The 13270-nt window shown below is 36.1% G+C and overlaps 1 protein-coding gene across 1 annotated transcript in view; it reads left to right on the top strand.

The window, feature by feature from the left end:
* Positions 1–13270, top strand: part of LOC137386464 (ubiquitin carboxyl-terminal hydrolase CYLD-like) — a 72402-nt gene that overhangs the window by 13955 nt on the left and 45177 nt on the right. Inside the window, exons 6-10 of the mRNA XM_068072840.1 lie at positions 230–398; positions 527–753; positions 3678–3840; positions 10166–10392; positions 11053–11215. Coding sequence (XP_067928941.1) covers positions 230–398; positions 527–753; positions 3678–3840; positions 10166–10392; positions 11053–11215 — 949 coding nt within the window. The remainder of the gene's footprint in view (positions 1–229; positions 399–526; positions 754–3677; positions 3841–10165; positions 10393–11052; positions 11216–13270) is intronic.

Genomic DNA, 13270 nt, shown 5'->3' with positions numbered 1-13270 from the left:
TTGTATTGGTCTTAATTTCATTTGGTTGACTTCTTTGATGCAATCACATCTTCAACTGGTAAAATCATTACTCTCTTGACTTGCAGTTTGACTCTCTTGTTCTTTGCTGCTATTTACTTAATCAATCTTATGTTCCATCAGACTAGATGTCAGGGCCGTTATGGCAGTTATTTTGTTATTTACCCTGATACTTTAGTATCTTCCACAACAATTGATTGTATATTAACAGGATAAACCAAAGCAATGGAACTTTCAAGGAAAACTAACCAAGGGTTCCTATGAGTCAGAACCATTGGCACAATCTGATAAGATGGATGTTGTATTTATCAAACTAAAGTACTGGTCGTCGACCAAAGCTCCTATACAGGAAACAGGCAGTAGCTCTGATTATCACAAAAGTAATATATGTTCTGTATATTTATTTATTATTTTACCTGTGGAGTAGTAGGACATGCAGTTTTTTGTCAAACTTCTGTTTTGCCAGGTTTGTGAAGAGTTATGCACTGTTTCCCGTATCTTATTCTAGAAAGGATAATTCAAACAACTTCCAGTGGAACTCGAATCGAACTCTGTCATTATTCTGCCTCTAAATTTGATGATGTTGTTGGTGAAGGAATAAACAGCATTGCTAAAGGTGTGAAAGTCTACCTTGATATGGAGAAGGACCGTAGTGGAATAGTTCGTTGGATGGGCTGCTACCACAACAAAGCATGTGAGACCTCTGATTCACAGTTCATCGTTGGTGTAAAACTGGTAGGTCTTCTGTGACTACTTATATAATAGCTAGAATTTGTTTTGCAGGTCCTCTGGTATTACATTGCTATAAAATGTATTCTGATGAAAAGGATTTTGAGACTTTGTTAATGGAAGCTCGTTATTGTAGATGTTAAAATCCTTGGAGAAAGCATTCATGTTAAAGGCAAAATATTTGAAAAATATCTGTAAAAATAACCTAAGAACTAAAAAACTGCGATATCACAATCATGCTTTAATGATACGTGAACAACACAATTTAACAAATTCAATAGCACCATTTTAGGATTCGTGAAACTCAATTTTTATATGTTATGCAATTAATTGTTGATCGTCGTTGATAGCACTTCATTAAATATTGAAGGCCTCTGGCAGTTTTGGCCGATAATACGTCAGAGGAATGCATAGACATACCCACTATCAATGATGCATCAGCAAGTATGTTGTCATCACAAAAACGTCTGTAATACTCCCACCATTGTGAAGAGTACAGAAGTGGAATCTGAATGACATATCTGTAACTCGTGTGCATACTTAATGTGCATACATCATGTGCATACCTAATGTGCATACCTCATGTGCATATACCTAATGTGCGTACCTCATGTGCATACCTAATGTGCATACATCATGTGCATACCTAATGTGCGTACCTCATGTGCATACCTAATGTGCATATCTGGCATGCGATAGAGCCTGAAGGCACCATTTTATTGTATATGTTACGATCACAAACTAAGTTTCCGATAATAACCTATTATAGGATAAGTTAGTCCACATCAAGGCTGAGGTTCACAGTCATATTAAAACACATTAGATTTCACCAACCTTGTCTTTGTGCAAGATAGAAAAAGGTACCAGATGCTTGTTAACAACATTGCTAGCTATAAGAGGCACATGGACTAGTATTAGTTATGTTTCCTATCAATGTTACTTATTTCAAAGCGCAATGTGAAAGATGGACAGACTGAGCGATTCATTTCTTTTCATTCTTTTTAAATTCATCACAAGTTGTAACTGGTATTAATACCTCATCCTGCTTAAATTATTGGCGAGTTCCATGAAAGTTTAGTAGAGTCAAACTTGTCTAATGCGATCTTTTGATTTGTCTGTAAAGGCGTGGTCACACGAGCACCGAACCGAACTAAATGACGCAAAACGACGTCGCTCTCAGCTGTAAAAAGTTCGGCCGAAGACATTTCTAGCCGAAATGAACTATTTCGGGGTCAGATCTAAAAAAGATAACGATTTGTGAGTTTCTAGCCCGCAGTTCCTAACTCGGTTTGAAAACTGTGTAACTGTGTTGGCGATTACGGTATATGTAATCATTAGTACCATGGACGTAATGGATTTATTTAATAGAAATATAACTGTTTTGTAGCTAGACTAATATTTGCTGAAAAGTCAGGTTCCAATATGTATTTAATAGAAATATACCTGTTTTGTAGCTAGGCTAATAATTGCTGAAAAGTCAGGTTCAAATTTGTATTGTAACAGACCTGCCAACCCAAGAGTGGGGCAATGCGTGAGATTTGGTTTTGGGGCAATTGATGTATCAATGATAGTATATATAAAATTGGGGCAAAAATCTCACGCATTTCTCACGCATTTTCATTTTTTCTTTGGGGTGATTGCGTGAGTCTCACGCCCAATGCGTGAGAGTTGGCAGGTATGTATTGTAATTAGAAAAAAAATTAAAACGGTTTTGTGGGCAAACCAAAACCTGCTGTAGTCATACAAAATAACCGTTTTGCAATGTAGTACATACGTAATAGTTTGTAATAATATTATCAATGTACAAGCTCTTTTCAAAAGTATACTAAAAACCATTTACAACAACAGCCTACTACAACTATTCAGTGCAGCTAGCATTAGCAGTTTTGTAGTTGCGTAGAAACGACCTTATTAACGCGCAGTTATATTGTGGGCGCCGAAATTAATTTACGTGTACATTCCGCAACCAATTTAGGAATTGCGGCTAGAAACTCACAAATCGTTATCTTTTTTACATCTGACCCTATTTCGGTACTGCTCGAAATTTCGTGCCGAACCCTTGCTCTTATTGGCTGGTTAAAATTCTAGAATTCTAGCGAGCACGCGTCACATTTCTCTATACGTGCGCGTGAGTAAAGTTAAAAAAGAAATGGGACGATACTTTTATTTCGTTAAATAAACAACATGAAGCAATTTACGACAAGGTTCACCCGGACTTGTGATTGGGTTGCATAAATGTAAGATGTTGCGCTTAAGTTTTGCATAAATGTAAGCGAATGGTTGTGATTTTCTTTCGTGTGGAATATAAGTAATGTGTCATATTCATCCTGATGAAGTATCGTTGACTGATTTATTTATGTAAAACCACAGTACTATGATAAAGACGGTTTTTGTTTGTTATGTACTCAGCATAGAAAAACATTCATATGTTAATAAAAAAAATATAATTATGTTGATGGAAAGGGTTGGCAAAATCTTTGAATCGAGAGATTTATTTTGAGCAGCTGAACGATCTTCTGATAAATCTGCTGTGTAATTATAATTGTTCCTCAAAGTTTTTTGTTTACAATAGAAATATTTAACTCAAATACATAAAAACTACTAATGAAACCGTGTCTACGTATGGTATCTAAGAAGCGAAGTTACTTCGGTGGCCGTGTGACATGTGCCACGAACCGAACCAGCCTCCGAACCGATCCTACGTCGGTTCGGTGCTCGTGTGACCACGCCTTAAGTCTCTCAGGCAGCGGTTTAATATCGAGCCAGCACTTCATTGGCTCGATGCACTCAGTTTTTATTATTTGCTATTGAGATGGTTGTTATAACTTTTACGTGTCTAGCTGTCTTTCTCTCTAGCAGGTAATTCGTGAAACAGGTTTGTTATTAATTCTCCTATTGTTTGTCTGAGCCGAGTTAGCCTGTTTAATTAGGATAAACCAGAGCAAGATTCATTTCCTGAGGGACTGACCAATGGTTCCTATGATGATGAAGAGTTGGTTGAGTCTTCTAAGAAGGACATAAAATTTGTCGAACTCAAACATTGCTCTCCAGCAGATGCTCCTATCAAAGACACTGGAATTGCAAAATGCAACGGTAAAATTATTCCGTGTATATATGTGATAGTAATGTATACATTCTTCTGCTGGCATTATTATTTTTTTATGTATATACAGTAGACCCTCCTACAACGTAAACAATCCTTTTCGGGAATGTTTATGTTATAGGAAATTTATGTTGAACAAATAGTAAAATACATGTGAATTGCCTAGCCTGTTCCAAGATCTTCCTAAACGCACCCCTTTGGTGTTTCAAAAAGGAAAAAGACTAGACTTAACTTTTTAATTTAATGAATGTACAGTAACTGTAGTATTGGTTGGTATCGACAACTTTGATTCTGTTTACGGTATTTTTACACTAGGTTAAGGAGAAGCATGGAAAGCACACTTCCTGGTCAATTTACACCGATTCTTTTCTTTTTTCTGTACAGCAGTGTCTATGTTACAAAAAAACTATAAAAGTGTCTCATGTGTCTAAAACAAAGCAAAACAAAACTAGCACTTTACTATAATAAGAGTGATGTCTATCTGTCCATCTGTCTATCCGTCGAAAGGGTTCAAGGTTATGATAAAAGATAGCTTTCAACGATACTCAAACTCATAACATTCAGATCGGTAGACTGACACTCTTGCATTAGAGACATTACACAGACATTCAGAGACACTCAGACATTACTCTTGCATCAATATTGTGGTGCAGGTGTTAGCGTGTACAGGTGGTCTGGTAGAACAGACATAGCAACTCGCAACCTGCTGACCATGCATGCTGCGTTCTACATGAGGTGTGAGACTGCCAGGTTATATCTTAGAAAGAAAAACAGGGACGTAGAGCTCAAACGTATACAGCAGATAGTGAAAAAGAACAGAACATGAAAGCCTATTCAGCACCTATTGCCACCATTGGCAAGTTATTAGCTGAATTTTATTTGATTGCTGTGACGATGGAACCACACACTGATGAAGAAGAACCTGACTGGCATACCAAACCTCTCCATCGTGCCTACCATTAACAAGTATCTGAGGTTGATAACCTCTACTAGACATATATGTGGCTAACAAAAGGTGATCAACGGCCAATACAAAGTTACTAATCATGGCAAGGTAGGAGCCAATGCTGCCAACTATGCAAATTCAAACACAGATCTATCACGCTAGAATTGATCCTAGATGCAGACTGTACAAGGATGCCACAGAGACCACCCTACACATCATCAGTAGATCCAAGCGGTTAGTTGGAAATCCATACACTGAGCGGCATAATCATGTCGCACCTGTAGTGTAGAGAAGTTTATGCGATGAGTATGGCTTCAATAAGGCACAACACTGGTGGGAAGATCGAAAGAAGGTCAATGAGAATGACTGTGCTTAGCTCCTCTGAGATTTCTATATCGGGACTGAGAAGCGTGTCTTGGCACACCAGCTAGATATTGTAGTGGTAGGCAAAAAGAACAAAACGGCTACTAGAATAGATGTAGCAGTACCCATTGGCTACAATATAGCCAGCAAGGAAAAGAAAGTGGAGAAATATCTCCCACTCAGAGAGGAAATTGAAATGTGCTGGCATGTAAAAAAAACGGTAATTTCAGTAATCATTGGAGCATCGGATGCAATAACAACTGCAAGTCCAACTGGCTCAGCCAAATACCAGCAACAATCCACACAAATCAGTTGCAAAAAAGAGCATTTTTGGGAATGGTTAAGATCTTGAGGTGAGTGCTCAAACTCTCAGGTCTCTGACAGGAGACTGGAGCTTGAGTATTTTATGACTGGTAAAAATGGTTTTTAGTACGTATTTTTATTGCAAAAACCTCATCGCTGTAGTTAGACACACGACAGACCAACAGATAGACAAACACTGAGATTTATGTAGATACAGTGAACCCTCGCCATACGATTTCAATTCATTCCAGTGTTGGCATCGTAAAACGATAATGTTGTACAGAGGGGTATAGAAACCCGTACTATTTATCTAATGCAAACACCTCCTGGTAAAAATCATCAAAATTTTATATACATAGGCCTACTGAACATATTAAAAATTAGTAGCAAAATAGTACATGTATGTTAACCTTAGTAAATATAGTTACCTACAGTAACTTCAGTGTATTTAATGGATATTATCTGCAAATAAAAATCAAACTATGTACTACATACAGTATATACCATAAGGAGTTCTTACCTTCGAGACAGACAAATAACATAAACATTGAATTTAACTTGAATGAATTTAGCTTACTAATCACATTCCTAAAGCTAAGTTTTAATAAGTATTTTGCTAAACTTCGATTTCGATTTTCTCAGCACACCGACTGCCAAATTGGAATTTCAAGAAAAACTTGTTGATATTATATGGCTAAAAATATTTTGTATGAAGAGCATGAAAAATCATCGTGTTCTACATTATAGGGCGAAAAAATGGTATAACGGAGTCATCGTAACCCGAGGGCATACTGTGTATAAATTTCAGTGTTAGTCTCTCATCTATCATTCATGTGTCCAGTTATAGCCATTGAAATGTATGAACGAAAGTCCACTTTGCACGGATATTGAACTTCGAACCACCAGCTTTGCAGACACACACGGGTTAATCACTACACTATGTTGTCCTTGCCATACTATGAAAAAAGTGGGCACATGCTTATACAGTGCTAGCGAAAATACTTGCACATTTGGTTCTTAGCTTGCCTGCCACTATCATGGAATACGAACTGGAAACATGAAATATACAAATCATGGAAACTTTGCCTCTTTTTCCTATTTACAGTTTTTAAGTTCTTTATTGTAATTAAAGCTAATTTTTCTTGTAACTCTTTAATCAATTTCATTTAAAACATTTTCTTTTGTATGCATAATGCCAATTTTTAATTTATTATGGATATAGTACATTAACACCTACAATCTCCTTTCCTCAACAGACAAATGTGGAGTTTATTACGTGCGTTCATCACTAAAGCTCATTAGAGTATTTGTTTTGTGTATTATCCTATATATTTTTTCCTTTGAATTGTACAAATTTGTGTTATACATTCTCTCCTCGCTCGATCACACAATGAACATTGTTATCCCTCGTGCGCTTCAGCTTTTTATTGGCCTTTCAATTCATGTGGGAACATCACGTGACAAAACGAGAACCAAACTGTAATGACTACGTCATCGAAAAAAAGAGATTCCAATCTACGGCGGCTTGTCGTTTTTGAGCTTTTAAGCGCTTGTAATCACATTTCCACATATTTGGCACTTACAACACAACAGAGTAAAACATGGTGAATCTTTTGATACCAAATAACTGTAATGTGAATTTTGTTGCAAGTCAACCTTTAATTCTGATATTTCGTTTTTACATTTGTACTAGCATCATTTTATTCAAAGTTTTAATGGATAGCTTTTACAACAACAGTAACCTCTTTTTTACACACACTTATGTACTCATCATTATTATTAGTTCAACATATTTATGATTTTTATTTTGTTTTCTCAGCTAGTATTTATTGTATCATTATCAAACATTTTCATTGCAATCATTGCAGTTGAACAGAATTTATCTAGCCATTACTTGCTAATTAATTTACATTTAAACACATTTGCTGCTGTCTTATTTGCTCTATAAATTTTGTTGAGCCGCACAAAACGCCTTTCTCGTAATACTAAGTTTTAGAAGGTTTCTATTTTCATATAATAAACTTCGTGTACAACAAACAAATTCTTTAGATATTATAAATTGTATAAAATCTCACTGGTTCATATGCCTACTGGGCAACCTGTCACCCTAAAAAACGGTAATGCGCCTTTTGTATACATGGTGGTATAAAAATGATAAAATCATTGTCAGCCAGCTCAAACACACTGGCCTAATATAAAAATAATCAAGTATATAAATAAATAAGTCCTTCATTTAAAAGTTAGCGTGGTAAATGTTGTATGTTAAATACAATCAGATTTTCTGTGCAAAAACATTCTTGATTACCCATGCAACGCCGGGTGTTCAGGTAGTGTGTGTGGATATTTATATATACATACACACATTAGCTGAATACTCGGCGTATATACATATATCTATATTTAAGGTATAAATATCAAAGTCTGTGTGTAGTTCAGTTTGTCCAGCGATAGCTATTAAAATATTGGAATGAAGAGTTTGTATACCAGAATTCATATATACCTCCCATTGGCCAGGCAAATGCCTTACCAATTTAGCTACACGAGATTGATGGATTCATTGTGCGATATATGTCACTATGTGGGTGAAAATACGCTACCGCTCTCCGTTATGGCGCAATGTAATTTTATGCTTCTCCCGTGAGAGCAAGTAGTTACTAGTTAGCTCATATTAGTAAGCTTACTCAAATTAGCCATTGGCAATGTGCCAGGCTAATGGTGAGTGGCAGGCAACTACATTACCTCTCATTGCTTATTAGCTGATTTGTAATACCCGGGCAATGCCATGCATTCCGCTAGTATAATATATATATAAAATCGGTAAAACGGACTATTACTTATGGTAAAACACTATTACTAATACTCTCATCCCTCCTGAGAGCAATCTTCAGATAAAATGTTTGTACCAGTTTTGCTTACTTCATATGTAGCTGAACCATTAAAACTACTAAAACTTTGTAGCTGGATGATTATGGTCGTTAAAGGCTTCATAGAAACACCAAGTTTTAAAATTTGACAATAAGAATTTGCTAGCGTGTCTACAGGCACTGATGAGTTCATTAGGTCTGTTTAATTATGCTAGATTTGGCCTGTACGTACATGTTATAAAAGATTTCTTTTAGACACAAGGCACAGTTTTCAGAACCATTAATGAGCGCGATGGACTGCTCCAGTATTCTCCAGTTGATAGAATAGTCGGTGTTGGATAGAGTTGCCCCGATTTTGATATCGGTATCAGTGCCGATATGGGTGTTAAGTATCTGAATCGGTATCGGCCGATCTTTTCTTAAAAAATCGGAAACTTCAGATACTTTTTACAGATCAATTATTTAGCAGAAAACCATATTTTAGCCTGTTACACTAATAAAAAAATCATCAGCTGCAAGTTTCCTACTTTTACCTAATGAATTCTGGGCCTGTCACACAATCTATTTCATGTCTATAGCCTAATAAACATCAACACAGCTGAGAAATCTTTTGGCTTTAGTCAGGACGTAATCATCAAGTGCAGTATTTCCTGATTACAGCAATATGATTTATTGCAGTCAATCACGAACAAAAGCACAATGATGTGAAACAAGAATGCGGTGTAATATTTCTATGTACTAGCATTATGAAAGTAATTTGAGCAGTCGATGCATAAAGTTATCTATCTCTCTTGATCCTGATGATATGATGTATCGTTTGCATCGCATAAAATAACCTTAGTAGCCTATCGGTATTTAGCCTGTCCTCCATCATCTGTGGCAAGTGAGTCCTTCTTCAGTACGACTGGCTACATCGATAGCGATGGAAGATAAAGATAATTGAATCACTAACAGTGATTAAGAGAAACATTTATTGGCTCTAAACTTGTACAGGCACAGCAGTTCGTTCAGCAGCAGAAGAGAGACTTCATTATCACAGTGAAAGCTGTACCACTAACAGTAACTACCATTATTAATAGCAGATTACAAGAAACATGGACTGTTGTAGTTACTAGATGCACGGTATGTCATAATGTCAGTATGTGACTATATATACATGTATATCTTTTTTCCATGAATACAAACAAATACATCAATATTTATATTTTCTTTGCATTATATTTGCATAATAAAGTTAACAAATATCTATGCAACACAAAAGATCTGAATCGGTATCTGAATAGGATTATTTTTCAATAAGAATCGGTGTATCGGATCGGTATCTGAATCGGCTGGTGAAATTAGAATCGGGGCATCTTTACTGTTGGAGTCTTTTAATCGCAAAATGTATTTGCTGAGCTCGATTGAAGTTTTTTGTTTCGGTTTGCGAACAATGCTTTGTGCTTGTTATAGCGTGTTTTAAGTGCATCTTTTGCAAGGCTAATGTAGTTTTTTCACCACCCTGGGTTGGTAAATTACGACAGACTGCGAACATTTTCCCTGCAGAGGGCAGCTGGCTTTTATAACTAACTAGGTGTTGGAATAGGTTAAGGTTACTTAAACAAGTAACCTTAACCTACTCCAACACTCGAGTTAGTTATAACACTCTTCAGAGCCTAGAGTGCTGTCAGCAGTAGGCCTGACTACCTATCTATTATACATGTATGTACATGTATGTACATGTATATACACCAGTTCTTTGCAGATTATCTGCCATGTACAGTCTTTTTTAAGAACTCTGGAGCAGCAGAAAAATTTTTAATGGTTTGTTGGCAAAAAAATTTAACCTTGATATTGCAGAGTGGACTGTTCAAGCGACTGCTGATAGTCTGCCAGTAGAAACTCGGCACTCTCCCGGCTCTAAATATGATGAAGTAGTCGGTGGTGGTCTAAAAGGCTTTGTTGTTGGTGTAAAAGTCTGTATTTTTTCGGAGAAGCATCGAAGTGGTACAGTGAAATGGATTGGTTGCCTACACAACCAGGCATGTGATACTCCTGCAGCAGAGTTTATTGTCTGTGTCAAACTGGTGAGTTTGCATCTTGCATAATTTCTGCTTAAATCATAATTATATCACTTTCACACTCACCTAGTTGTCGTGTTAGGCTGATTGTTTTCTATAGTGTGGTACCCCTCACTATGTCGGTACATCAGTTCTTTGTTGTCTTTGGTGAATATGCTGAAATCCTGAAACCTAACTTAATTTATATATTTTTTATTGTTGTGATTTATTAAAGATCCATTTTTGTACTTTTACTTATAAAGTTGTAATGTTTTGAGAAATATGGGACATCCTTGGTTGAAAATTACATCATTTGCTCAAAGTTAACATTGCCTATTAGAAGGTTTATGTAATGTTGACTGTAAGTTGTTTGCTTGTATAATACATTTGAGGACACGTATAGAACGATGCAAAGTTAACATATATGTACTTGTATGATACCTTTTAGGGCGGGTTTAGAATAATGTATTATAATCTTCTATAGTCTTTAGGAAACGAACAGACAGTACTCCTTATGGTGTATATATCAAAGCATGAATGAACATATCTGTTCACTTACTGAGAATCTATGAATATCTGAAAGATATGTTATTGCAGTCTATTTTCTGCTGTTAACCTATGAACTAGGTTTGTTATGGAGGCTTACGTAGTCTGAGCAGTGCTGGTCTGTTTATATATGACTTTTAGGACAATCCAGAGTTAGAGGCAGTACCTGAAGCACTGACCACTGGTTTCTATGATGGAGAATGGCTGACTAATTCATCTGTAAAGGACGTGAAGTTTGTCAAACTTCAATATTGCTCTCTTACGGATGCTCGTGTCACAGAAACTAAGAGCGCTAAGGATAGCGGTATTTATGTTTACCCTCTATTACTTGTACTTATCAGTAAGTTTCACCATTCAGGGATGGTAGAGAAATATATAGCAAATACAAGCATGTTAGCTATAACACCCTCTCTACTGTATTTGAGTTATAATAATCATTTGTCAAGGATTTGTATAAGAGCATATGTCATATATCATGTCTCGGTCGTAAAGGTGTTGTTACACGTTACATTACAGTCAGCCGAGAGCATATGTCATATATCATGTCTCGGTCGTAAAGGTGTTGTTACATGTTACATTACAGTCAGCCGAGAGCATGTGTCGCAAAGTTCTCCCATCTTTATGATGTCTTAAATGTTCTTGCTTCAAGTGCGTCTACTTTGATTGCTATGATTTGACAAATTCTTCTCAGCCTTCTTCTATTTAGCCCATCTCTTTACCTCCCGTCTTCTAGTAAGCATTTTAAACTACTGACTGTGGCATCTCTTCAATATAAGAAGGAATATTTCTTAAAAATACATTTGATTTTAATGTGAGGTTTTTCTGGTTGACTGATGCATTATTTAGTACAGTAAAATTAATGTCAGCGTAACATTGCTTGAGAGGAGTAAATCATCATCCGACTTAAACAGCAATTATAGCAGCTCAGACTGCAATTGACTAAATGATCACATGTTTAACACCGACTTTTCATTCACCATAAGCTTTTAAGGTGCTTTCAATGTAAAACTGTTACTAACAAAAATTGTTTAAAGAAAAATTCTGAAGGTCAACTTTAGACCTACAGTAGATCATTTATAAAATGTATGATTGATATTTGCAAAAAGCATTATAGGACAGGCAACTTTGCTTTCATCTGAATCAATGTATCAGTGTATTTGTTTAATCAGATGTTATTAATTTACCCTGACAAACTCATTACTTTTATTCCCATATGCTGTGATAGAATCTTGTCAACTGTCACTAGGTGTCACTGCATGACTGTTAGTGATAACGATAACAATAATGAAAGCACAGCCGCTGACTCTACTGATTAGCTTTTCCTAGTGGTTTAGTGTAAAAAATCAGAGATGTTGCGCTTTTTACAATTATATAAAACCATCTTTTCACTACCGCAGATTTTGGAAGATTTATAAATGTAACCAACCAGCTGAAAACTAAACAGTTTGCCATTATTTGTAATGCAAAAAGTATTACTCAAATACGATTAGCAAAACCTTCAATTTTAATTACCTAGCAGAGCAAAACAAACCGTTGGTTTAATCCTTCTTTCACACGAACCGTTATGTCAGTCATCAAGCATAGTTTGAGTGGGAAATTGCACCAAAGGGAGTCCTAAAGAGACATATGAATTTGGTTCAAGCATAAATCAAGTTATGAAAGAGCAGTAGCTTTTTACAATTAGATTAAGTCTTCCACCACGGATATAAACATAGATATAGTAAACCCTAGATTGGCGAATAGCTATCAATACAATGGAGCAAAAGTGAGGCCTATAATTGGCTGTTGTTTTCACGACGTTACGTCGTAGTGATGTGCATCACAGCATCAAAGCCTTCAATTGAGCAATAAGTTTAGTAGTGGAAGCACGCTTGGCATGCTAGTTTTCAAGTCATAAACATAACAATAAGACCAAATTCTTAGTGAAATGTCATCAGAAGAGACCACAACACTCCAGGTATATCCTGAATTGCCCATAACATAACAGAACTTCAACTCAAAACAAGAAGTTCTCAACATTATCATAAGCTATCTATGCCGATTAAGGACACCAAGCTGAAAGCTGCTAGTGGAAAATAATAGGAAAATCATCATCATTTCGTCATTGGTTTAGAGTCAGCAGCCAAATCTGTACATGACATTACTCAATATCTTTTCAGCAACTACCCTTACATCAACTACTTCCTAACCTTTAAGATCAACCAGGATCACATTGAGATTCTGTTTTCCACAATACGATCTAAGGGTGGCTACATAGATATAGTAAAGTAGGGTTTACTATATCTATGGGTGGCTATAACAATAACCCGGATGTGCAGTGCTTTAGATCTGCACTTCGAGCACTGTTCATAAAAGCAGA

The sequence above is a fragment of the Watersipora subatra genome, chromosome 1 (assembly GCF_963576615.1).
Source record: "Watersipora subatra chromosome 1, tzWatSuba1.1, whole genome shotgun sequence".
NCBI lineage: Eukaryota > Metazoa > Bryozoa > Gymnolaemata > Cheilostomatida > Watersiporidae > Watersipora > Watersipora subatra.
Note: the sequence above shows the minus strand (reverse complement) of the source record. Positions and strands in the feature narration are given on the sequence as shown.